Consider the following 27,651-nt stretch of genomic DNA (forward strand, 5'->3'; position numbering starts at 1 on the left):
TCTTGGAGATCTCACACACAGCTCTGGAGAGCCATGGAAAGAGCAGGACGGTGTTGTGGGCTGAACTGCGTTTCCCCCAAATTTATATGTAGAAGCCTTAGCCCCTAGAATCCCAGAACACAGCTGCATTTGGAGATAGGGCCTTTAAGGAGGTGATTAAGCTAAAATGAGGCCGTTAGGGTGGGCTCTAATCCAGTCTGACTGGCGTCCTTATAAGAAGAGGAAATTTAGACACACAGAGAGACCCCAGGGATGCCCGTGCACAGAGAAAAGACCATGTGAGGGTGTACATAGCGAGAAGGCACTGTCTGTAAGCTGAGGAGAGAAGCCTTAGAAGAAACCACCCCTGCCATCACCTTGATCTTGGACTTCTAGCCTCTAGAAGTGTGAGAAAATCAATTTCTGGTGTGTAAGCCACTTGGTCTGTGGTATTTTGTTGTGGCAGCCCTAGCAAACTAATACAACGAGGGGCCCCCAGGGAAGGACGGCCCTGGGGTCTCTTCTTCGGTACAGCCACTCACCCTGTAGTAGTCAGTGCTGTATACGTCCCGGGACATGCCGAAGTCCCCGATCTTCACCAGGAGGTTCTCGCCCACCAGGCAGTTCCGGGTGGCCAGGTCTCGGTGCACGAAGTGCTGGGACGCCAGGTAGACCATGCCCGCAGCGATCTGCTGGGCGATGTGCAGCATCTGCGACTGCGTCAGCTCCGTCGGCGGGTTGCCCTCGGCCATCAGCATGGCGTCAGGTCCGTGCGCCCTGGGGAGAACACAGAAGGCCTTGCTGGAGCCTCAGCTCTTTGCCTTGAGGGTCCCTTTGCCCCACATCAGCTGCTGGTACGGAAAGATGCTGCCTGACTTAGCAAAAGAGGAGGGAAGGATGCTCCACCCACAGTTTTATCTCTAAAGCCTCCAGAGCACCTAGGCTTTATTTCCCAGAAAGTCTAGCATTTCCAGGGCCAGTGGGCCTGAATAAGTGCCCCCCTCGACACACAGACAGGTTCACATTTTAGGGTTCTGGAACTATGCTGGGGTCAGGCACTGGCTAGATCCCGAGACCCTGAAAAGCAGTGGGTGGACAAAGCAAAAAACAAGCAAACAAAAAAACCCAAATCAAAATAAAACACTGGGGGAAGAGTTTGGTTCTCCTGGAGTGAAGGGTCACTGCACCCCAGCAGGAGCCCCAACTCTGTCCTCCCAGCCACATGCTGCAGCAGAGGGCCCTCACTCTCTCCAGAGTGCAGCTCTGCTCTCCCCTACTCCACCTGCTCTGTGGCCCAACATGGCTTCAAGCTGCCCATGTTATCCCCAAGCCCAACTCAGCAGAATCCCAGGGCATCCTCATCCCGGACATTCGTTCCCAGTGAAAAATACCATCTCCTTTGGCCCACCCCTACCCCTGACCTCCAGCTCAACACATGTCCTGGGCACCACATAGAAGAGCTTTTTGAATCACAACACATTTATTCTTTTACTGGGGCAAGTCTTATTCCCCACACTATGGCGGGGGGCAGGGGGGAGCGGTGAAGTATGGTGTCTTATACCTTCTTTATCTTCTGTTTTACACACCCAGCCTTTTCCCAGCTATGTGACAACTTAAGGCATCTTAACCCTGGCATGTGCTTCAGGGAGGGGAGGGTCCCAGTCTTAGGATGCCATCATGAACCGCTCCCACCCCCCTTTCCGCATTCCCCACCCGGAACCCTGCTGGGCCGACTGGAGTCACTGCCCCTGACGGCCTGAGGGGTGCTGCAGGGCAAGGAGTAAAGGTATCCTTTGCTGCTGGACCTGCCAGGGCAGGAGTCAAAGGGCTTCTGTCTCCCAAAGGGAAACAAGGGAGAAGATCTCCTTCAGGACAGTTGGAAGCACTTAAAACAAACATAGAGGATTCTAAATTTTAGAATTTAAAGTGGGTGACCCCACCTATGGGGGTCCAGAGCTATATGAGTATTTGAAAATAAGAGAGCCAGAATTACCCAAGACCATCCAGCTCATTTTGCCCCTCCTCCGACCCACCAGCCCCATAGCCCCTCCCATCGTGGCTCCAGCCACAGTGGTTCCCAAAACACGCTGTCACCAGATCATTCATTCTTGCATTTTCAGAGAACAGCACTGGACAAGGAGGTGGGGAGTTTCCCAGTCCTCGCAGTGTCCAGCCCCATGATCTGGGGAAGACTTTCAACTTGTCCAGTCTGGAATTTCCCCATTAGGCAAAAATCCATAGGGGTATTATGTTGGGTGATCATTTAGGTTCCTTTTATCTCTGAATATCTGGATTTAACCATTCCTGTTTCTGTACAAGGCAAGTCCTAACACATTTATTTCACCTCCGTTCAAACTACAGCCCCGACTGCCAATGGTCACACGGAGGAGAATACGGGAAAAGCTTCAGGCTCTCTCCAGCTCAGAATCTCCCTCTGGAGTAAGAAGTCTTGCAGTGCAGCGGCCAAGGCTCTGGGTTATCAGAACTGAATGTGATCTCCTTCTAACATGCTAGCTGTGAGCTCAGGTAGGCTACAGAACGTCTCTGGGCCTGTTTCCTCATTCTGTAAAGTGGGGATACTGACTACACCTTCCTAATAATATTACACTAACAGGGGATACTTGAGACTCTGCTTGTATGGTGCTTTGTAGACTTTCATTGGAAAGCTGGAGAGAAAGGCTTTGCAAACAAAGTTTTCTTTAAAAAAAGAAATGGGGCTTCCCTGGTGGCGCAGTGGTTAGGAATCCGCCTGCCAATGCAGGGAACACGGGTTCGTGCCCCGGTCCGGGATGATCCCACATGCCGCGGAGCGGCTAGGCCCGTGAGCCACAACTACTGAGCCTGCGCGTCTGGAGCCTGTGCTCCACAACAAGAGAGGCCGCAACAGTGAGAGGCCCGCGCACCGCGATGAAGAGTGGCCCCCGCTTGCCACAACTAGAGAAAGCCCTCGCACAGAAACGAAGACCCAACACAGCCAAAAATAAATAAATAAATAAATTTATAAAAAAAAAAAAAAAGAAATGGATGGTGATACGAAAACACAAGTCATCATCTGTGCATTTCTTTTTGTGGTTGGCCTGTGATGGGGCTCTCAGGGTCGGCCCCGCCCACCTCACTAAAGGTCACTCAAGCCCAACCCTTCCTAGCACTGAAGGGGCAGGGGAAAGTGACAGTGTTTTCACTCGTCGTAGGAGACACCAGGAAAAGGACCTAGGGATGCACATAAATTATGGGAAATCCTGAAACAAGCAGAGAATATAGGCCAGGATGAAATCTTCATAGATTTAGTTCAAAGAGTGAAATAAGTTGTTAATTTTTCACAGCCTTATTTCAGCTCCAGAAATCCAGACTCCTCTAAGAATCTGTCTGTTGCAAAGACTCCAGGAAAGAGGAAAAGTTAGAGGCCAAGCACAAAAGGCCACCTCTGTGCAAAGCCCCCATCTGCCAGCTTTCCACTCTGCAGCACCGGAAAGCTGGCGCCCTCCAGGGCCCTCTGCACTCCACCTCCTTCCCTGTGGGTTGGGGCAAGCTCCTGCATTTTTTTTTTTTTTAATCTTTATTGGAGTATAATTTCTTTACAATGGTGTGTTAGTCTCTGCTTTATAACAAAGTGCATCAGCTATACGTATACATATATCCCCATATCTCCTCCCTCTTGCATCTCCTTCCCACCCTCCCTATCCCACCCCTCTAGGTGGTCACAAAGCACCGAGCTGATCTCCCTGTGCTATGCGGCTGCTTCCCACTAGCTATCTATTTTACGTTTGGTAGTGTATATATGTCCATGCCACTCTCTCACTTTGTCCCAGCTTACCCTTCCCCCTCCCCATATCCTCAAGTCCATTCTCTAGTAGGTCTGTGTCTTTATTCCCGTCTTACCACTAGGTTCTTCATGACCTTTTTAACCAGCCGTTTCTCCTGCTTGGTTCTGGGTATTTGAACAAGGCTCCTTTTAATAGAAGAAGCCTTTGAATGCTTTGCTTGAGCAGTAAGTCCTGCTGTAAAAACAGGGCAGGCGAGTCTTCTAAACAAGTTCTTAAGAGGAGTATAAACAACGTTGACAACAGCCCTTTGCTTCACTCCACAGGTTACCCCGCAGCTCTTGGAAATAAAAACATATTTCACCTCTTCCAGGAGAACACGCCTTAAGAGGGGAAAGCACCACTGGTGCCCTGGCTCGGGGAGCAGGTAGTAGCGTCAGCGGGATTCTGACGAGGGAGGTTGCCCACCCTGCCTTGTTCGGCCTGTTGCCTCCCCCAATGGGGGTGACGGCAGCACTTAGCCACACTCTTCTGGCTCCAGAATTCTACAGGACACTGCTTTCCTTCTGGTTTTTTAATGGCCACTTCAAGAGGAAGTACTGACATGGTTAAGACTATGGGTTTTGCAGCCCTGGCTATGGGTTTGAATCTCAACTCTGTCACTCACTAGCTGCTTGACTCACTTTCTTCAACTGTAATATGGAAATGATGGTAATAATAGCTTACTATGTTGATACATTTAAAACATTTACAATGCTTAGAAAGGCTCAATAAATAAATAGCTTTTTTTTTTTTCTTGGCCTCACCACGCAGCTTGCGGGACCTTAGTTCCCCGATCAGGGATCAAACCCTGGGCCCCGGCAGTGAAAGCGCTGAGTCCTAACTACTGGACCACCAGGGAATTCCCAATAAATAGCTGTTATTGCTTGAAAAAAAAAAGCTGTCTCTATCTTCCCCTCATTGGAAGGGAATTCAGGAGAATTCTAAGGGGAAAATTGTCATCTCCTTGAAAGCAAGGACCATGCTTGACTCTTCATCTCCCAGCCAACCGAGCATAGGGCCTGGCCATGTTGGTCCTCAATGTGTGGCTTTTGGATGAGTAAAAAGGGTGGGAGGATAATTGTAGACATCTGTCTTTATAGGGCAGTTCCAATGACACTTGGGGACACATTCATGGCAGTGTAAGGGCTGGGTTCCCTTCCAGAAAGAGAGGACAGACTGTAGTTCACAGCACATCCCTGGACCTGAGAACCTGATTCTTGGCATGGAAAACCTCTTGTTCCCAGAGTCCAGCAGATTCTGAAATGGAGCAGAGGAGATTTTCAAGAGCTCCATGCCCTGTGCAAGCTGCCAAGGGAGAACTAGGTGCCTGCTCCTTCTGGAAGGCAGGAAGGAGAGCAAGGGATGGAACTGAAAGTGAAAGGATCAACACACACACACACACACACACACACACACACACACACACACACGGAGTCTGAGCTCACAGAGGCATTTAATTGTATCCAGGTGAGTACATTTGAATTTATTATGCTACAGTTTTCGGAAAGTACCATTTTAAGTTAGGAACATATCCTAAAACATGGGAACAAAGGAAATTAGCTCTATAAGCAGCAGACCTCAACCAAATTCAGCTTCTTTTCTTCCTTTCACATTAGATCTGTCAAGATAATGGGCAAAAGCTCCCATCATCCTCTCTCCTATCACCTGTGCACATGTATTCACGAGGCTAGGGATGGTCAAAATGATCCGGACTGTACAAACCATGGGATGACATTTCTAAACACGGCAGTACTCTCTCACCCTTCCACTGTTCTCTCAGCAATTGACTTATTCCTTAAACTGTACAGTTCCTGAACCTTCCAGGGGCTGCATGAAGCTACTGGTGCTGATTTCTGTGGAAAGCTCTCTTCAGTGCCCGTAGAAACTAGAGGAGGACAGAGCAGTCTAGGTACTGCTGTAACGCAAAAGACGTCACTTCCCCGGGATTATGGAGGCCTCAGCCAAAATAAAGAGGAAAATGTGTCAGAGAAGAAGGGTTGTGGGGACAACATCTATCGATTACCTGCCATCACAATAGTCCTGACACTAGGCCTTGAAATGGGTGTTATCACACCCCTTTTACAGGTGAGGAAACTGAGGCCAGTGAGGAACATCTTTCTTATTTCTCCTAAATTATACTAATCTTTCAAAGATTAGTTCTATTTTAAAGAAAACAGTATGCTAGAGCCAGATGTGACTTTAAGAGGATCTAACTCAGACCCACCTGAGAGTTGAGGTGGCCGAGGTGGTGTGGCTTGGGACCCACCCAAGGGACCCAAGCAGCTGATGCTGAATAGGAGGGAGAACCCGGGTCTCCCAGCCCTCACTACTGGGACCTCTTACTCTTTCCATTGTTCGAGATCATAAATGTGCGGCTTCCATCGTGCCTCTGCTTAATGCAAATGAAAGCATCGCTTGTTTTCCTTCACCAAGGAGGGTCTGGATCAGCACATTTCTTCTCTCCCCTGGTAGATACAGTATGAGAACACTCACTATGGGCTCCAGCAGGGTGACCACCAGCTTCCTCTGTCTCTCTCATCAAATTCAGCTCTCCTTTCGATTTCTCTCAGCTGGTGTATGAGTAGAAATCATTACTAGCAGAATTCAAGCTTCTGCTTGTTGAAAACTTCCTACTTGCTCCTATGCTACGAGCTTTCTATTTATTCTAATTCAGCCCTCATGCCTACCCTGCTGGCTCAATATTATCATCAGAACAGCTAAGAGACTTGCCCAAGTTCATTCAGCTAATAAATGCCAGAGCTGAGATTCAACTCCAGCTGAACATGCTGCCTGGATCATTACTATCTCCTCGAGAGACGCTGCACTGCGATCCCTTTTACTTCGCACGTTGTCCTCACTGTTTCAAAGCAGCGCCGCCCACCAGCGCACCCCACCCCCGGTTATGCACATTCTAAACTGTCTCTCACTTGCTCTATCCCGTGGTCCCTCGCAGGCCCCCGCACCCATCACCCCAAGGAAGGGACTTCCTGAGAACCCACGGCTGAACCAAAACCCAATTAGGCCAATGCTAGAAATCCAAGTTACAATGCTATTTAACAACCCAACGACTCCCTCTTATCCTCAACATTTTCCCTTTCCTCGCTTTGCTGCCTTCCAGTTTTCCCCGCTGGTCACAAAACCCCTCATGTCGAAGCTGACCATCTTTTTCTGACCTCCGGGACTCAATAAGGCCCCAATCCTCAGTCTTCAATGGTCCTGTCCAATATCGTTTTACCTCCTTTCTCCTAGATGTTTTGCTCTTTCGATTCTGTTCTTTTCACTCAATCCTCTGACCGACTGACTTCCTGGTTCTTCTTTCCGTCTTCAGAGTAAAGTCCAAATGCTCACCTTTCCAGCCGTGACTCCTCCTACCCCCTTTCTACCTCCCCTTGCCCTGGTTTCTTGTGTTGTCTGGCATCTCCAGACTCTCCACTCTCACCAGACCAGACCTTTCCCTGTGACACCTGGGTGCCTGAACTCTTGCTGTTTCCTTCGCCCGAATAACATTCTTCCCTTATCCACCTGGCAAACTCCCACAGAGCCTAAGGCCCGTCTCAAAGGCACATGTCACGTACCATTTAATAAACCAATGCTCAATAAACACAGGTGAAACAGAGTGGAATCATTAGTATCACATTATGTGGAGTTTGTTGATTCAGGAAAAGGAGCAATGCAGTGGCCTCAGGTTCTTTCTCTGTAGTAGGCATTGATGTTGTCACCAGGACAGGCTGTTCCAGAGAAAGGTCCAAGGGCCCCTTGGTCCTTCCCAGGAAGCCCCCTGTCCTCACCCCCAGGCTGTCTGAAGCCCACCTCCCACGTGGCCCCGGTGCCCCCCATACCTGAGGAACTTGTTGAGGTCCCCGTGCTTCATGTACTCAAAGACCATGATGAGAGGATCACCCTCCACACAGACGCCATAGAACTTGACGATGTGTTCGTGCTGGAGGTTGGTCAGCAGCTCGGCCTCGCGGTGGAAGTCCTTGCGTGCATTGTCACTGGCATCTTTCAGCGTCTGGGGACCAGGGGCAGAGGGGAGAAAACCAACACAGCTTAGACTGAGGGCGTGAGAGGGAAGCTGCGTTGAGAGGAATTCCTTTAGGGGGCTTTGAGGTTCCTGGATGGGAAGGGCATTCATCTCATGTATCACACAAAAGATTGAAAACTAGCCTAATTCCTGAGGAAATAATGTTTGTACGAATTACTGAGGAAAAGTTCCTTCTGGGTATGCAAAGGTTTAGTTTATGAAGGATTTACATAGATGTTCTTTCATTAAGTGACAGACATGAACTTTTTATAAGATATTGAATATAGTTCCCTGTGCTATACAGTAGGTCCTTGTTTATCTATTTTATATATAGTAGTGTGTATCTGTATCTGTTAAACCCAAGTTCCCAATTTATCCATCTCCCACCTCCTTTCCCGTTTTGTAACCATAAGTTTGTTTTCTATGTCTGTGAGTCTATTTCTGTTTTGTAAATAAGTTCATTTGTATCATTTTTTAGATTCCACAAATATTTGTCTTTCTCTGTCTGACTTCACTTTGTATGATAATCTCTAGGGCCATCCATATTGCTGCAAATGGCATTATTTCATCCTTTTAAAGGGCTGAGTAATATTCCATTGTACATACGTACCACTTCTTCTTTACCCATTCATCTGTCAATGGACAGTTAGGTTGCTTCCACGTCTTGGTTATTGTAAATAGTGCTGCTGTGAACACTGGGGTACATGTGTCTTTTAGAATTAGAGTTTTCTTCTTTTCCAGATATATGCCTAGGAGTGGGATTGCAGGATCATATGGTAATTCTATTTTTAGTTTTTTAAGGAACCTCCATACTGTTCTCCATAGTGGCTGTACCAGTTTACATTCCCACCAACAATGTGAAGGGTTCCCTTTTCTCCATGTCCTCTCCAGCATTTATTATTTGTAGACTTTTTGATGATGGCCATTCTGACTGGTGCAAGGTGCAGACATTAACTTTTTATCACCTTCATCCTTTTTAACCCTGGTCCCAATTACTACCTCGGACATCTCTCCCATTTGGGGGCTGGTTGTACTTTCTAGGCTGCTCTGCACACCTCGCCTCTGCTCATATAACTTTTGTAAAGCTTTATATTATGGAAATATTCAGTAGAGAGAAGATCATAATGACCCCTCATGTACCCATCTTCCAGCTTCAACGGTGATCACTTTGCCAGTCTTTACTATGTAAGTTCTCCAAAAAGCCTTCCCCAACTTGTGCCCACACACACTGCTGGCTCAGAAAACATCCTTGCCAGTGAGCTCAAGAAGGCCAGTCATGCTGCCACAAAGACAATGTCCAGGAGCATGCCAGCTGGCCTCTGGTGCCTCTAGTTCTCTGCTCACCCACCACGGTGTCACAGCAGGGCACAGCTGGCATCTGTTGGTGCCACGCACACATGCTGAGCTCCTGTCCTGTGTCAGTCACTGACCAGAGCTGCGGTGACATCAAGAAGACAATGACCCAAACAGGGGCCTCAGACATTCATGAGCAAATAGGGTGATAAATCACAATGATAATTCAAGCTCCAAACACAATGCCTGAATGAACTGGCTCCCCTGTATCTCTGTACAGCTTGATATCTTGACATGCCTGTCTTGAAACTTATGCTTCCACCTTATGAAATGTCTGCAGCTGCCCAAATGACACGGACCATGCCCCCCTGCCCCTGCCCATGTTCATCCCTCTGCCTGGGATGCTGACTCGGCCAGGGTCACTGGTGTTGGAGGTTGAATAATGCCCCTCCCCAAAGGTATCCGCATCCTAATCCCTGTAACTTATGAATATGTTACCTAACATGGCAAAGGGACTTTTTTATAAATTTATTTATTTATTTATTTTTTGGCTGTGTTGGGTCTTTGTTGCTGCATGAGAGCTTTCTCCAGTTGTGGAGAGTGGGGGCTACTCTTTGTTGCAGTGTGCAGGCTTCTCACTGCGGTGGTTTCTCTTGTTGTGGAGCACGGGCTCTAGGTGCTTGGGTTTCAGCAGTTGTGGCACATGGGCTCAGTAGTTGTGGCTCACGGGCTCTAGAGCACAGGATCAGTAGTTGTGGCGCACGGGCTTAATTGCTCCTCGGCATGTGGGATCTTCCTGGACCAGGGCTCGAACCCGCGTCCCCTGCATTGGCAGGCAGATTCTTAACCACTGCGCCACCAGGGAGCAAAAGGGGCTTTGCAGATATGATTAAGGATCTTGATGTGAGGAAATGAGCCTGGATTATTCGAGTGGGACCCAATGTCATCATAAACAAGGGTCCTTATAAGAGACCAGCAGGAGGGGCAAGAGAAAGAAGCTATTAGGATAGAAGCAGAGGTCAGAGAGGAGAGAAGATGCTGTGCTGCTGGCTTTGAAGAAGGAAGAAGAGGCCATGAGCCAAGGAATGTGGGCAGCTCTAAAAGCTGGAAAAGGCAAGAAAACAAACTCTACCCAGACCCTCCAGAAGGAGCCAGGACATCTTGACTTTAACTAAGTAAACTGATTTCAGACTTCTGCCTCCAGAACTGTGAGAGAAATAATTTGCGTTGTTTAGGCCACTGAGTTTGTAGTAGTTTGTTACAGCAACCATAAGAACTAATACACCTGGCTAACACTTAGCAGTCCTCCAAGACTGCACTTGGCCATCACCTTTCTGAGAAACGTTCGCTGACCCCCTCATCATTGTCACATCCCCACGGCCTGGCCTCCCAGGCTAGGTTGGATGACCCTTCTAGGTACACCTCGTACCCACCTCTATCATATTGCCAGCCACAGTACATTCTCACTGCGTGTTTATTTGCTTACCTCTGGTGTATATGGTGAGCTTCTTGACACAGGGACTGTGCCTTCCACCTCTGCACTGCTGGCATTGGGCACGGCGCCAGGCACATGGCAGGTATTCAAGATTTATTTGTGCAATGAGCCAGGGTTTAAACCTGGACCTTTTGATGCGAAGCTAGAACTCCTCCCCTTTGGGTACCATAGTGTGAGGATCTGCCTTTGACTAAAAGGAGAACACAGACTTTGGCTCTGCTCTGGACCTCTCTGAACTCTGATTTTCTCTTCTGTAGGGTGAGGGTAACAATATCATCTACTTCACAGGGTCCCTGGGAGGATTGGATGAGATAGACTAAGTTGAGATGCCTCCCAGGCTCCCTGGTACAGACAGATATTTGGGAGATTTGAATTTGAAACTCCAACCAAGTTGCATTCAATTTGCTCACACTAGGATCCAAGAAGGCCAAAAGGTGCATGGATAAGGCTGGGGGCCAGCCCAAGGCATGAAAGTGCCCCTGAGTCTGCCACTGGTTCCCTCCTGAAATCCCTTGAAGCCTGCAGAATTTTCTCAGAGATCCAGTCTTTTTATGCAGGGGCTCCTCTGAGTCACTGAGATAGCTTATTTCTATGGCCTTGGTCCATCTTTAACAGTGTGTTGGAGAAGGCAAATGAAATTTTCAGGTCATTATCACAAAGCATGAACAAATTCTGCATGTAAATTTTCTTCTCAAGTTTCAGCTATGTAGTGTTGACTCAAGAATGCTAAATTGTGTGTGTGTGTGTGTGTCTGTGTGTCTGTGTGTGTGTGTGTTAGAGAAAGAGGTGGGGGGATGTCAGACAGTGGGGTAGAGTGGGAAAGAAGATAGGATTTTCACTGGGGAGGCACCAAACTGAAAGACTTAACAAGCATTTCATATTTCCATTTCCTCAAAGCAAAATCCTATGGGAAGAGACTCCACTCTTAGTGCAATGTTAAAAACTGTGCTTCAGTAACATTTTTGAATTTAGGAGAGGAGATTTCACTATTCATGGGACAAATGCATTTCACAAACCTGGCCTCATCCTATGTGCCCATCCATTTTTACATGTCTTTTTCTAAATTATAATCCAATTCTATTTTAAGAGATTCAGAAAATATGGCGGTAACGAGTTGGGCAAAATCATCTTCTGAATTTGGCACTCGAAGGACAGAATTTTTCTAAGGGTGGAACCATAGCCAGACAGCAATCAGAAGCTGGAAAAATCCTGCTATCAACCCTATTTATAGAATTCATCTCTGTTTTAGCACCATGGCTGATTGTGTCCCTTGGCAATGGACATGAGACGGCAGCATCCCTCACTGACAACTCCCTCCACTGAAGTTTCATTCTGACAGGCGTATTTGCCCCATCACTGAGCATTGCTATTTTCTTATTCCTAGTGTCTGCTTTGTAGCTTCATTTCTTCTTATTCCTGGTGAATTTCCTGACACTCTAAAGATGCCATCCTTTCTGAAGATATTCTCAAGGGAGAGGTCTTATCCTGAGCTGCAGCGAGTTGCTGCCTGGAATACACATTGAGTCAGAGTTGGAAGAGTGGATTAGCATGACATAAAGTCAAGCACAGAACTGAGAAACTAGTGAAAGTAAAATAGAAGTAAGAAAATAAAAACAAAAGGAAGCTTAACATTCGTCTGAAATGCTTCCACAGAATATTAAGGCTAATGGGAAGCTGGTAGGGGAGGCAAGAACACTTATTTGAAATCATTGGTGTGATTGGATGTTGTGAGCCATGACAAATGATTGTGCATTTCAAAGTATAGGTGGTTTAGGAGGCACAAGGTAACACGAAGATTGTGTCCTTTTTAAAATACTGATGTCATATTCTTCTCCTATACTTTTTAGAGAACATAGAAACAGAGTTAAGGTGAAAGAGAAAAAAAAGAAGAGATTATTATGGCAAAACCTCACAATGCCCAATGCACACCACTGTGCTTAAAGCAGAGAGGGAAATGAGTAAACCCTCCTACGAGGCAACCAAGATGGATAAGAATGTTTGTCAACATGCCTAAGCTCTTCTGGGTCAAGACCTGTTGCTAATGGAGACTGTTTACTCTTCTGATATCTTCTAGACCTGCACTGTCCAGTATGGTAGCCAATAGCCACATGTGGTTAGTGATCATCTGAAATACGGTCCAAATTGAGATGTGTGTAAAATACAGATTTCAGATTCTGGAAACTTGGTATGCATGAAATACCTCATTAATATTTTTAGATTAACAGTATATTGAAATGATGATATTTTAGATAGGTTGAATTAAATAAAACACATCAATACAATGAGTTTCATCTGTTTCTTTTTACTTTTTAACGTGTGGACTATGAAATTTTAAAACAGAAATATGGCTTGCTTTTGTGGTCCACGTTATACTTCTATTGGACAGACCTGTTCTATAAAAGTCACCTTAGTAAGCTATTAATGGGTCAACCTACTTCTTGGGAATGTTGGAAAACAATGCTAAACTGAAATAGAGTTAAGGCAGACACCCTCCTTATAAGGTCCTTACAGGCAATGATTATGCAAGTATTTAGGGTAAGCCATAGTCACGAGGCTATGTGATTCTTCTAACTTACAGGGTCCTCTCTAAAGAAAAGTAGAGGAAGCTTCTAACCAATGCTTACAAAAGTGAACTTTTGAGGAGTATATTGTAATAAATTCAGAGATAGAAAGAGCTTGATAGAAATAAAATCTTAGAAACTAGGAAGAATGTAGGAGCTGTCTCCCCAACATTCCTACAAATGTAAAAGCTAATTAGATGACTGTATAAAAACAGTAATGATCACACACACACTCAGATAGTGCTCGCTGTACTAGAAAGCAACACTCTGTGTAACTTTGCAGTTACATATGATTGACTGCAAAGGCCAGTCTATCATATGTAACTGGACTTTGCAAGGACTTTAATTATATACCAAGTGCCAGAGTCAAATACAAGATTCATAGCCAGGATGTTGACTGCTGCTATGTTTATTTTCACAATGGTGCTCTCATGGTTCCAAATCTAACAAGCCAACCATCCAATGGGAAACATGAGGTTAATTTCTAATTCGTATACTTTAAAATACTTGCAATAATTTGGGGGATAAAATTAATGGTTTGTGCATGTATATTACATCAAGTTGCATATTACAAATGCTAAATCTTTGAAAAATGGGAAACTAATTCATAGCAACTGTCACATTAGAGAAATATTGACTCAAAAGAGTGAATCAGAAGTTGGCCTCCGACATGCACAACTGCAAGATATTTACAGGCTTTAAATATGCTAGCATACAATTGACTGAGACAATTCCACTAGATAGAAAGGAGCTGGTAGATCACAGTAGACCATGACTCGATTACGAGTTCTGCTGTCATGTTAATTAAAAAGCAGCCCATCTATCACAATGCACATGTTCTAGAGATACAGAGGAGTGAAATGAATACTCCAGCTATTTTGGTATCAGATGAGACCTCATTAGAGTGAGATGCACTGCTTGTTTTCAGCATTTCTGAAAAGATGTGGATAAATTGGAGAAAAGCCAGAAAAAAAGGGTTAACAGGACAAATTAACAAGACAAAAAACAGATCTCCCATCAAAGGTTAAAAGTTGAAGTTACTGGGAAAGGGACATTGATGGAGAAACTTAATAATGGGGGCCCACCGTAACAAGTACAAGAGGGATTCTGACACGGAAAATGTTACTGTCCATCCTACAGCACATGTGGATGTGCACGTACACACACACACACAAGCACATGCACTCACACATGCGCCAGGGAAGAATGCACTTCCACTAAAGGACATAGAAATCTATTAAGCAGTGCCCGGACCATAAAGATGATTAAGCCTTTTAACAAGCCACTGTTCAAAGTTCTACCATTTCTGTTCCCAGAAACTTGTAAAGATGGAATTGATAGTACTTTCTGCAACATTATATTCTGTTAAGGAATACAAACAATTTTTTTAGGGCAACACTGACAAATGTTCTCTTAAATACACTAACCTTGTCATCATCAATTTCTATTTTGTGGGAACAGGGATTTCACACACCAATTTAAATGGAGAAATGGAGGGGGGCACGGGAGGAGGAAGGAATGGTTGAGAGACTTCACAGTTAATCAAGATGTGAGGACTGATGTGACAACTATCAGTAGAAAATAAAAAGAAGGAAGGAAAGGAAGGAAAGGAAGGAAGGGAGGGAGGGAGGGAGGGGTGATGGAAGGAAGGAAGGAAGGAAGGAAGGAAGGAAGGAAGGAAGGGAGGGAGGGAGGGAGGAAGGGAGGAAGGGAGGAAGGAAGGAAGGAGGGAAGGAAGGAGAGGAGAAAGAAAATAGCCATCTGTCTTAAAAATAAACTTGCCTGGGGAAAGCATTTGAATCGATGAACTCTGGACGCTCTTTCTCATTTACAAATTGCTTCCTTGTTCCAGACTGAAGGATAAACTGTCTTTTTCGAGGTCTCCTACTGCCCTTACACATATTCTGAGACAACTGGCTCTAGTTGCTTCTGGCCCATAAGTGGCCTCGCCTGTGTCACATGACCACCTTGGATGCTTGGACCGCAGGCAGGTGCCTGGTAGGAACACTGACTGGAGTAACTGGATGCATGGCATTTCCTTCTTAAGGAACCTGAAGGTGAGTAATAGAGACCGTGGGAGCAGCAGTGGGCAGGAGGCAGCAGCCCAGTGCTAGGGAACAGCGGAGGGGAGAGACAGCTGCGCCACACCAGCAGGGAAGCCTGGAGGAGAGCCCTAGTGCCTCCTGCGAGGATAACAAAGGGACCGTCCTAAGGGCCAGCTCAGATCCTGGTGAGCTTCTGGATCCCAGCTGCTTCATTCACAGTGAGGCCCAGTGGTCCTGCAGGTCCTATTTGAGTCATTCATCTTTCAGTTTTTCCTGTCAGATCTCTTTCCCCTGTCCTTTTGTTTAGCATCTCTAATATTCTTTCAGAGAACCCATGCCTCCTTACATTTGGTCCATGGGTGTGGGTAGAGCTGACCTCATCTTCCATTTGCAAGGATATGCATGTGACCCAGGCCTAGATAATCAGAACATTCTATTCCCTTGGCTGGAGGGCCTGGTGAAACAACTCAAGACAAGCCAATACGAGTTGGCCCTTCGACTTTTGCATAATTGTTGGGAAAGAAGAGCTCTCTTTTGGGTTGCTAGGATGGCCGCATCTAAGCCCAGAGCCACTGCTGCTGAGTCTTTAGCATAGTGTGGGGAGAACCTGCCAGAGAATACAGTCAGCAGAGAAGAAAGCAGAGCCAGGAGATGGAGAGAGAGAGAAAGAGAGAAAGAATTGCTGATGCCCTGGATCTTTCAGTGCCTGAAGCTAGAGCACCAGCAGCAAGGTCTTCCAGTAGCTTGGGCAAATACATTCCCTTTTCTGCTTAAACCAGCTTGAGTTGGGTTTTCAATGAATATTATATTGCTCTTATTATCAAAGCCGATTAAGGTATTTTGCTTGTATCCTCCTGAGGCCAAAGCACTCATCCGGAATCATTTTCCTTATTTCCACCTATTCCCTTGAATTACATTTCTACCCAGGAAAACATGAAAATCTCTCTCATCATTATACACAAATAAGCACAACTACACACTCCTTTGTATTACTTGATAAGTGGTATTATGTTGAATTTCCTCAGTTTGGTTTATTAGGGCACGTGTAGAATTCAGTAAGTGAAAACGTGGTGCTCAGTGGGCATGGGGCTGGTGAGGAGGTCGGAGTTTTAGTCCTAGGTCTGACATTAAGTGATCTCATTCAAACTATGTAAGTTTGGATGGGTCATTTATCTTCTCTGGACCTCGTTGGCAAAATGCATGAGTTAAGCTAAAGAATTTCAATAATAGCTCTATATATCTGCACAGTGATTCAATCATTTCTAAAATGATTTCTCATTAGATTATATCATATATATATATATATCTCATGAAATTATTTCTTACCTAGAAATGCTAACTGCCAATTATTTACATTTTCAAAAGTCTATTATTTCAATAGCCCATCCATCCATCCATTCAACAAGCATTTATTGCCTGCTACTACATATTAGGCAATGTGCTAAAAGGCATGGTTCCTACCCTCAAAAATATGTCACTCTAATGGAGAAGATAGATACTCATGTCATTGATTAAATATACCCACGAATACACATATAATTAACAACCTTGACGTATGCTGTAAAGGACAAGTACAGATGCCTTAATACATGGAACTGGGAGTTCTGACCTAGACAGGGGAGCAGCAAGGGGAAGTCTCCTTGAAGGAGCAACTCTAGCTGAGAGCTGATGGGTGAGTGGGAGCTGTGTGGCGCCGAGGCTGCGCTGGGGCCCTCCAGGCCCGGGCATAGCCACAGCGTGTTGGATACTACTTTGGGCTGGCTCAGGTAACATGCCACAGGGTGTATCAGTCAACTCTGCCAAAACGCTTGCATCATTTCCTCTGTTGTTGACAAGCGAATATTCAGAAACATGAAAAACAAAAAGCCTTCATTAGATGCTAAAGAAAGTGCCTGCTGAACTCAGATGTCACCATTTTGCATCTCGCCAAGTCTTCCTGTGCAGAATCTCTGACTCGCTTTAACTTACACCTTGAGGAAGACACTCAAATTCTCTGGGTCTTGGATTTGCCATTTATAAAACATGGGGCTTGGATTATAGATTATAGATATGATTCCTAAGGCCTCTCTTGTGTTCAGCATTTTCTGTTTCTAGAAGTACACCTGAGTTAGTGGAGAGGGGGAAGAGAGGCCATGAATCCTACAAAGCCCACTTGTGGCTATATTTAAAAAATGAAAATTAGCGCACATTCACAGCACAAGGAAAGGTTGTAGGAATTGTAGCTATTGAAATGCAGGTTGGATGGAGCCAAAATTAGTTAACGCATCCACAGCTAATGCAGGGAAATGGTGATGCAGTGTTTCCTTGGCAATTGAGTTACTTAAAGGTAAAGGAACTCATTTTGATCAAAGACCGGTTTCTCTGCTTCTCATTCTCTCTGTGGGTTCTTCAGTTGTCATTCAGAGGAAAGGGACAAATCCATTTCACTAAAAAACAAAGGTCATCCCAAAAATCAAGAAAAGGGCAATCCGGCTGGATCCAAACAAGCAGATACTCTAATGGGAGAGGCCTGTTCAGCCTCCCATGCGCCCTTGAGGGGCTTGCGCATGCCTTAGGATCGCTCCCACTTTAAACTGGCTTCTGTGGATCCCTCAAACCTTAAGTCATTTGGGGCAAGTGATGCCAGAATTTACAGGAACCTGATGTCTGTCAGTCTGAATGCAAAACCTTGGATTTCAAACCAGTCAGTTCCTTCTAGAGAAGGAAAAAGGACAATAGCTGCTATTTCTTAGCATGCATAATCAATGCTGCAGGGTTGCTAGGCAACAGGCAGGAAGACCGTCAAACATCCCTGGGTGCCTCCAATGGAGGAGGAGTAGCCCTGGCAGCCATTCCTCAGAGGTGAAGGGCTATGCAGGCCCTGGAGGCCACGTTCAGTTTGTCTCAGTCCTTTAAAAAAAATCCCTTTATTGTGGTCAGGATGGAACCATAGACATTTTCCTCCCAGGCTTATTAGATAGTCTTTGAATACACTTTCAATTGGCCCACACGCCTAAAAATGAGCAGATCAGGCTGGTGAGAGGCAGCTCTATGAAAGGTTCATGTGTTTTTCTGACCCAATTCATCCCGGAGCCCGTGAAAGATCGGACTTGTTTCTTCCGTGGCTGTAGCCTCTGGATCCCAGAAACTTAAAATGGGCCTCCTCTCTGAAGCTTGAAATCATTCTGGCCAATGTAAGCAAAGCCTCTGATTTCAACAAAAGTTCACATTCAAGGTCATCGAGATGAGATTTCTTAGCTGTGCGACCTTGAAGTTGAAATGAATTTTTAAGCTGTAGATATTTTGTTCTCTCTACTTGAGATAAAGGGACAAATTTGCTTGGTTTTGTTTTTGTTTTGTTTTTCAGCAGTGTTGATTAAAGAGCAAACGCTCATCGCGGGTCGTTAATTTATAAACATTTATTTGGCAAAGCCAGGAGGTTTATGCGGACTAGGGCCTGGGTCGGAGTCGGGGGTGGGATTAGGGCTATGACTGAGATTTAAACCAGAAAGAAGCCTCACTGGCAGTAGTGATGGGAAGCATGCTGTGGGCAGAACAACTGGCTACACATTGCTGACGCTGGCTGATCCTTCATCATTATGAGCCCAAGCCCTGATATCCTGTTTTAGCACTAGTTTGGAAGGAAATGTAGCATCTGAGTTGAGGGCGCCGTGGAGTTAGTCTCCTTAAGGACACTGCAAGAAGTACACCGGACCAGGAGCGGAATTAGGAGTGATACGGAAATGAAAGGCAATACCCACTGAGAAATTCTGTGAGTCTATCTCTTTATCAGGCTGAGGTCTTTCAGCTATTCCTACACTGTCCTCTAGGTTTCCCTAATCTCCCAGGATTTTCTCACATTCAAAGATTTCACCTTGTGACCCCATGAAGTGAATTTCTGAAGGCCTGACTTAGCTCCCTGGATGGCCTCCAAATATCAGTGGGAAACATGGCCCCAGGGCCTTCAATCTCCCTGCCTATGACACACGCTAGACTAGGCTTATATGTTCCCTAAGTGTCTTCCAGCTCTAACCTTGCATCAGGCTATGAATCTACAATAACAGAGGCACCTTTCAGTCCCATTTTTCCAAAGGGGGGAAAAAAGATAGCAGCAGAAGAAAGCAAAGACTGCAGATATAACACTGCCAAATGTTCTGAACATTTTGTGCTTTAAAAAATAACAAACTTTTTGAGTAAATGAAAGAAAAGAGGAAGGAATTGCAGCAGCAGGAATTAAACATCCTCAGCATCCCCTCAGGATTCTCACTTTACACCACTCACCCCACTTAACCTCACATCTCTCTAGCATCTCCCTTCCCCTCTTCTCTACTCTGTCTCACTCCCCTCCTCCATCTACCTATCTTAGAGATGATGTTTATTTGATGGATATTACATTGCTCATCCCTAGAAAGGTCTGTCCTTTATTCACCCCAAAGTGGAGCTTTTTAGGAGCCTTTGCTGAGAGTCTAAGAGTAGCCGTGCCACTCGGCTTAGTTACTTTTGATGACAAGGAAAGCAAATACGCAGCGTTTCATCCAGATGAACTTTAACAGAAACTGTGTTTAGTCTGCAGGTTGGGGAAGTTCAAGAATCATTTTGTTTCTCTCCTCTGTTACCCATTACACGTATATTGAAGTATTTTAAGGCTAAGTACAACAGTAATGGAATACATGTCTCATTTTTAAAAAGTTGTCCTGGTTATAATGAGTAAATAAATGCCATTTGTACAAATATTCTGTGTTTGGCCAAACAAACAAACAAATAAAAACCCAAACTCAATCATGTTAGGCCAAGAAGTTACATTTTATTACATTAGCCATGTCCGTATTCATTTGGCATTTAATTCATTTTATAAACATATGCCTTTTTTAAGTGTTTTACATATATTATACCTTGGTGAGTTGTTTTTTCGTAATTTTGACAATGCATGTGTAAAAGATATGCTGAAGTCTTTTGTGCTATTTATGTTGATTCTTGTGATTTAGAGAGCTCAGTGGAAATTTTAGCCCTTTCAATAATGTTTATCTTATTGAAGAACAGGTCTCCTTTTTTGAGTTTATGAAGAAATGGCTATGATGAAGGACTTTCAGACTTCTGTATTTCAGTAACATCTTGTGTCTCCTAGGGCGGTGGGATCTACCAGAGATGTCACCCATCCCAGATGGAATCATGCCTAGGGCCTTGGAGACATTTGGGAGGGACAAAGTAAGTATAACAGAAGTTCTCAGCAGAACTGAGGCTGAGAGGGGAAGTGAAGGCCACAGTCTCCCTTCCAGAACCTTCAAACAGGAGACAACCTCCCGCTGAGCTTGGACAAGCACTGAGCAACCTGAGGAGACAGTAGAGTTTCCAAGACTTGGCCGGTTGGATTCTGTTTGACCCCATTGACCTCTATCCAGAATTTAGTTAACATTGACTGGGAAGAGTAGCTCAGAGCTATTCACAGCCTGTAGACTGGAAGGTTGTCCCTGAGCAGAACCTCTGACACTTGGATGTGCCCCAAATACCCTTCCCACTGTCCATTCCTTTAAAGGAATTTGAACACATCCACCATAGCAGATGTAATTTGCTCCTGAATTGGCCACTACAATAACATAAAATAAAGCATCACCTCCACACCTGAGTGTGACCACGGATAATGAGACGTTCTGGAGTGTTCGCTTACCTTCACTGCCACCAAGATCTTGTCCTGCTCAGGACAGAGGTTATAGCATTCAGCTAGGAAAACTTTTCCAAAGGCTCCTTCGCCTAGCTCCCTTTTCAGAACAATGTTATGTCGCTTGATGTGCTGAACAACTGTAAAACAAAGACAGAATGGACATTGGAATAGAGGCATGTGGAGCTGCAGGCAGAGGATGGGGAGTCAGTGGCTGCATCCTGAGCTTGCAGGCCCCCGGTTCTCTCCTCCACAATGGGTAACCAGATGGGAAGCTCAGGGTCCATCCGTAAGGTCCACCCCAAAGGGTTGGAAGGTGGCGGCGTTGGCTTGCTCTCCGGAGTGGAATTATTGTTTCTGATAGAACTAAAGGAACCACCTAGCCGTTGGCTGCAGAATGTCATTAATGAGCTTTACAGACTAGGAAAGGGGAGAAATGAGAAGGGAATGGATATTAATGGCAGGCCTCTCACTAGCCAGATGTTTTGCATGTATTTGTCAGTTATGTGTCTAGTGGGAAAGGCAGAGAGCTAGCCAGGAAGCCTTAAGTCTTTGTTAAGCCCCCTCAGACTCCTGAGGGAGAGAGGCTCAGAGGATACAAAGGGAAAATGCAAGATCTGTGCATTGCTGATTAAGGCTGTGTCCTCACCTCACTTTTCTCCTCCTGCTGAGGTAGGCTCCATGGTTGAGCCTTAGTGACGCCTTTTGTTTAGACCAGAAATGTCTAGAAAAGGCTAGCTTCCTTAGCTCCTTTCTAAGATTGTGTCCTAGTCTTGGCTCTCCAAAGCTAAGAGGAGACAAGAATAGAAGCATCTGGGGAAGGGAGAATATTCCTCCCTCTTGTCCAGAGCAGAGCTGGCCCATGTCACTCATCCATGTGCCTTACTGGAGAAAGAGGCAGGAGGTGGTCCAGAGTCCTTTAGAGCCCAGTAGTGCAAGGTGGGAGGGGAGTGAGTGATTCTCAGGACAGAGCCAGTGGAGAAGCCCTAAAAGAGACTGTGCAGAGGACAGAGCTGCAGTGTGAGCTTGGGCCTCTTCACCCAGCACATCAAGTGTTGGATCCCTTAGACCAGGGTTTCCACCAGGTCAATGGACAACTCATCCCTGAACGGCAGAGTTTAAAAGGACTCTGACTCCCTCTAGAGCTTGGAATGTGGAGCCGACAATATTCTCTCATTTGACTCTCACCACACTGGGAAGCATCCTTTTCTACATTTTACACTTGGAGAAACTAAGTCTGCAAGAATTTCAATGATGCATAGCATGGGAATGGAGGAGTTGGCATTTGAACTCAGGTCTCTCTGAATCCAGAGTCTGTGATTTTTCTTCGACACCACAAAGTTCCTTTCCAATTGTAAATTGTGTTAAGCATAAGCATAACAAGAGAAATAGAAATATATAATAGGCTAAAAAGTAAAAATAGTCTTCCAGCTTCCTCTCTGCTTAGTTCACTCTTCAAAGGCCAGTTCAAACTCTCAAAAGTTCAAAAGTTCAAAAGGAAATACAAAGCATATCTCTGTAGTTTTAATAATAATAAATTGAATACCCATGAACCCCCCATTCCATTGTAAGAAACAGAATATCACTAGTACTTTTAAAGCACTAGTGTTCTTTCTTGATTGTACCCACTTCCCACTCACCTCCCAGGGGTAACCACTATCCTGTATTTTATGTTAATCATTTGCCTTATTGGTTTGCTACCAATGACATGTCCCAAACCAGAGATTGTTGGGCTATGCCAGTTTTGAACTTATATAAATGGAATCATACTACAGGCATCCTTCCATGTCTTACATCTGTCACTCAACAATGTCCATGAGATTGAATTACATTGTGTGTGTAGTAGTAATTCTTTTGCTTTTACTACTTTAGAATAGTCTGTGGAAGGACTGTAACACCATTTATTTATCCATTCTATGTTGATGGATATGTTATACAGTTTCTTTTTAGATACAACTTGATATAAAATGCAACTGGTGATTAAGGTTATGCTTTAATAGGATTTTTCCCCTTATAATTCATGTGGTTTGGAGCTATGGCTGCTTCCATAGGCCTCTGGGAACTCAGGGTGATAAAAATCAAAAGGTCTTTTATGAGCAACATTATTAATGAATCTAAGAATGTATATTAATTTCTCATGCTCCAGTAGCAATGCCTGAATTTAAGAGGGGAGAAATGTGTTCATTAGGAAGAGTGCCCATATGAAGAGATGAATGTAATTCTTGCAGAGAATTAGCTGCCCTATTTAAATCTAATATTTAACTCCATGGTTGTCACATGTTCATTGGGAATTAAATTGCCACTTGATTTACTTTACACTCCAACAAGATCAAGGCAAGTATTTAACTCTTTTTTTTTTTTTGCATTTGATTTATACTTTTCCTCCCTCCCTTCCTTCCTCCTTTCTTTCCTTCCTCCCTCCCTCCTTTCTTTCTCTCTCTCTCTCTCTCTCTCTTTCTTTCTTTCTTTCTTTCCAAGCAGTAAAAAAAAGTTGGTGGCAAATAAGTTCATAAAGCTATGGATAAAGCCACAACTTGATCATCTTCAAAGCTAAAATTGATGAGACCAGTTTTCCCATGTTGACCTTGAAGGCAGTAAATGTATCTTTTCTTTAAGAAATGGGCTATTTTGCATTAATTTGTTTTGCTATGTTTGAGACATAATAGATTACAAGAATGCTGGCCTTTTGCCAATGTACTCCCTCTAAATAGAATGAATTTCTCTTTTCTAAGACTGGAAGCCACCAAAGGGCACAGGTAACAATTTTGTGTTTGTATTTGCATTCCTGCCAGGGTCTCACAGCAGGTGCTATCCAAACATTTGTTGAAAAATGTGCCGAATGATAATAAAAACAATACATAAATACTGTTTAGTTATATTATTTCAGTTAACTGACAGTAACCTTACTGAGTATGTAGGCAATAAAGCAGCCCAATTCTCCAAGATGTCAGGAGTAGGGAGAACAACTAGTCTGAAGCTATTACATCCTTGAGCTAAGAATTTCTTCCCATTCTCTTCCAGGAGAGCATCGGGACTTATCCCAACCTGCCTCATTGCCTGCTTCCCTCAATCAAGGGAAGTCCCCAGTACCCTCTCAGGGCCTCCCTCTTTATCCAGCCTCAAACCCCCAAATTGCTCATGAGTGCCCAAGGCTGAGCCAATGCTAACGCCTTCACCTCCCTCACAACCCCTTCCATCGGTCCCTCTGGGCTCACTCCCCTGTCATCCACAAGCTCCCTGTATCCTCAATCTCTCCTTAAACTTCCCTTTACCTCCTCCTCCACTCAAATAAAACCTTAGCTATGTTTGAGGAAACTCATGCCTTCCCCCTGCAGCCCTCTCGAATGAAAGCCATCCCCACTCCTCACTCCCAGGTACTTCAAGGCCTGTGTGCCTGATGTCTGACCATTACCCATCCCACTCCTGCTAGAGCCCCAGCCAGCTGAAAGCATCTATCTTAGGGAGCCATCAGCCTGACCATATCTGCCCCCTCACTCTGATATCTTGGCTACTCCTCTCACCCACTGAGCTCCTGGCTCAAGCTTTCCCTTGCTATCCTCCCGATGCCATCATTCTCAGGGCCTGAGGCACAGAGGGCTGAAGTAGTTTGCCCAAGCTATACAAACACTTGGCTGCCATTTGTCTTGTGTCTTTCAATAGTGCGGCTGAGAGGCGAGGCATTGGGAAGTTTGGTTTGGCTGTTTGCATGGCATTTGGCTGACTTTTTCTGGGAGCAAGACTTCCTTTTTTAAAATTTTATTTTATTATTTTTTTGGGGGGGGTTGCGGGGGGCTCACCATGTGGCCTGCAGGATCTTAGTTCCTTGACCAGGGATCAAACCTGTGCCCCACTGCAGTGGAAGTGTGGAAGTGTGGAGTCCTAACCACTGGACCACTAGGGAAGTCCCAAGACTTTCCTAATGAAGGAAGCAATGCACTGGTTCCCATTCTAGACAGTCTCACTGTGGACAAGCACTTTGAATAACACTGCCTTAAAGGGTCCTGGGAATCTTGGGTTCATTTTATACAAAATATCCTCAGTGAAGTGAGTCTAAAGATTCCATGATAAATAAGCTATCAGGTAAGCATGTTAAAATTTTTACACGCTTCTTTTCTCTGAGGTCAGTCAATTCTCTGCTTTTAACTTTGGAGACTCCAGTAAAAAGACCTCAAACCCAACATGAATAACTAATAAAAAAATAAATGAAAGCCCAGACTCTACCATAAATGGCTCCTTAGTTTCGGAGGAAAACTCAAAACAATAATTGATTTTTTTTTAAAATGTTTTGTAAAAAAAGTGTCTCTGAAATTCACCTTGCCAAAAAAAAAAAAAAAAAAAAGGAGTATCTTGAAGAGGTGTAGGTGGTGTAGGAGCTATACCAACAAACTCATGTGGTCTGCAGACTGATCTGTGTACGTTCATATAGTCAAAACAAAGGGTGTGATTAGATTATTGTGCAAATAAATCTACTCTGTGGAATTGGGGAGAAATTGATGACCAGCAATAATAATCGTGATGAGGGGCTAAAAACTGTCTGGATGTCTTTATCACTAATGGAATTTTCCAGAGTGGAGATTTGGTGCCCTTGGTTATTTTCTTCCTAAGTACCAGAACTGAGTAGATTTCTGGTTTTGTATTAGTATCACATTACAGCCACTGAAAAATGCATTTTGTCACAAAGTGGCTTCAGTAGTTTATGGAGATGCTTGCAGTTTCAGATGGTTTAAATCAAATTCCTGGTATCAATATCTCCCAGAAGTAAATATTCTATATTTACACACAGGCTATAGTATCAACCCATGTCTGTATTCATTATTACTAAATCTAAAACTAACAAAACAAATAAATAAATACAACGCTACCCACTTAAGGTTGAAATCGGAAATATATCCTCCCATTTCCTCAGTAATGGGGTTTCATAGAGATCCTTGGCCTCCTGGACGCATCCTGCTCAGCACCTGGACATTTGAGACGTTTATTGAGTCTCAATATATGTCAAGTACTAAGTGACCTGCAGTTAAAGGAAAGATATTTTAAAGTTGTGAGTAGGATGGTAAAAAGTAATATACCCCAGAAGATAATGTTCTGTATTAGGAGCAATCTTTCTGTTGCCCTATAGACCTAAATGTAGGGCCTGCCTCAATAGTTCCAACGCAAAGGACCAGATGCTATGATGGGAACAGAAGCCAAATATCATCGAGGCTGACTCCCTCATGTCTGACAGTCAGCCAGTGAGTCTCAGAGAGGTGAAGTAACTTCCCCAGGACCACACAGCTAGAAGGAGATCAAGCTAGAACTCAGATCCCCTGACTCTCAGAAGAATGACCTTGTAACAGAAACCCCTATTTGAGACTGCAGGCAGTGAGCATTCCCTGACAGTAAAGTGATAAAAGGTATTTCATTTAGTTAATTATCTCTTCAACTAGAAATACTTGAAACATTGACGTTTATCATCTGAAATGGATCAAGTATCTCATAATGAAGAACTTCATTAGAAAATGGCCAATAAACATAAAATATGAGTGCAAAAAGCGGGATGTCAAAACTATGAAAAATGCTTGAGCTTGATTTTAAATGCAATTAACAAAAATTATTTACTAAATATCTTAATGTCTATTTCATAGGGAGCATATTGAAACAGGTTAAATCATCCACCTTGTAAAAGTAAATTTGTATGAAAGACAGGAACTATGTTTTTTGATTTCATCTATATTTTTATTAAGATATAAATTGGGACTAAATTGAAAATAAATGCAATTAAGACCAGAGATATAAACCACACCAGGACAAGACAAAGCCAAATATTCATAAATAATATTAATGATGATGTAAAACGTAATAATACTGAGCCATTCTTAAGCACTTTTCAACAAAAAAATCTCAATGTGCATTACCATCGATTAATTTTCATATCCCTCTGAATGAGGTCAATAGTCACATTTATTTTACATATGACACCTCAATGAATTGACTACCTTGTGAGCAATCCACTTATCCTTTTCCAAGTGCAATTTCCAATGAAATGAGGAAGTATGGAGGGAAGAGAGGAGCCCTAACATGTGCTGATTGCTATTATGGACCTGAAAATGTGCTGAGAGGTTTACAAGCAATATCAATCTTCATAGCTATCCAGTAGGGTATCCTTATTTCCATTTTCAGATTAAAGTAAAAAGAAGAGGATCATATTAGCTAAATCAGTCACCCAAGTTTGTACAATTGGTAATAGGCAGAGTTTAAATTCTTTCCACTACAACACTCCACCTTCCCTTGGCCTTCTTACAACAGACAAAGTGTAAGAGAAAGTGAGCTTGACTTTGCCCACCTAGGGAGTCATGGGTCTACTTTTATCAACTTAGTTCAACAAAACTTTATTAAACACCTACTGTAGCCTCGGCATTTTTCTGTGGCCTAGTAAAAAGGATGCACAAAATAATCCCTGTTCTCAAGGAACTCACAACATAAAAGGGCAGAAAAACACATGCTTATACCTATCATAACTTTTACTTGTACCTCTGTTTCATTCACAAAAGATTCAGGTACTTTATGTGATCATGCAAGAGAAAGCAAAAACTTAACAAGAACTGAAGTCAGAGAAAATGGAAAAGAAGGCTTAAACAAGATGTTAAGTAGAAATGCAAACATGCAGATTCTAAGGTTCCTCATGCTTATTAAAATTAAGTCATAAATTGATTCTGAGTTTCCTGGCAGCAGAAGCCAGGACGAAATGCAATAATTTATAAAATTTTGACTACCCATAAGTAAGGACACAGAAATGTCTTATGGTAAGTAAGATTGTTCACAGCATTTAGTTTTGAA

The 27,651-nt window shown here is 44.1% G+C and overlaps 1 protein-coding gene across 2 annotated transcripts in view; it reads right to left on the reverse strand.

Moving 5' to 3' along the window:
- Positions 1–27,651, reverse strand: part of NTRK2 (neurotrophic receptor tyrosine kinase 2) — a 369,930-nt gene that overhangs the window by 68,004 nt on the left and 274,275 nt on the right. Inside the window, exons 13-15 of one of the 2 annotated variants that reach the window (XM_059924515.1) lie at positions 20,845–20,975; positions 7,622–7,794; positions 522–756 (exon numbers count right to left, since the gene is read on the reverse strand). In XM_059924515.1, the coding sequence (XP_059780498.1) occupies positions 522–756; positions 7,622–7,794; positions 20,845–20,975 (539 nt within the window). The remainder of the gene's footprint in view (positions 1–521; positions 757–7,621; positions 7,795–20,844; positions 20,976–27,651) is intronic. The other variant, XM_059924514.1, reaches the window with a different exon arrangement.

The sequence above is a fragment of the Balaenoptera ricei genome, chromosome 6 (assembly GCF_028023285.1).
Source record: "Balaenoptera ricei isolate mBalRic1 chromosome 6, mBalRic1.hap2, whole genome shotgun sequence".
Classification (NCBI taxonomy): domain Eukaryota; kingdom Metazoa; phylum Chordata; class Mammalia; order Artiodactyla; family Balaenopteridae; genus Balaenoptera; species Balaenoptera ricei.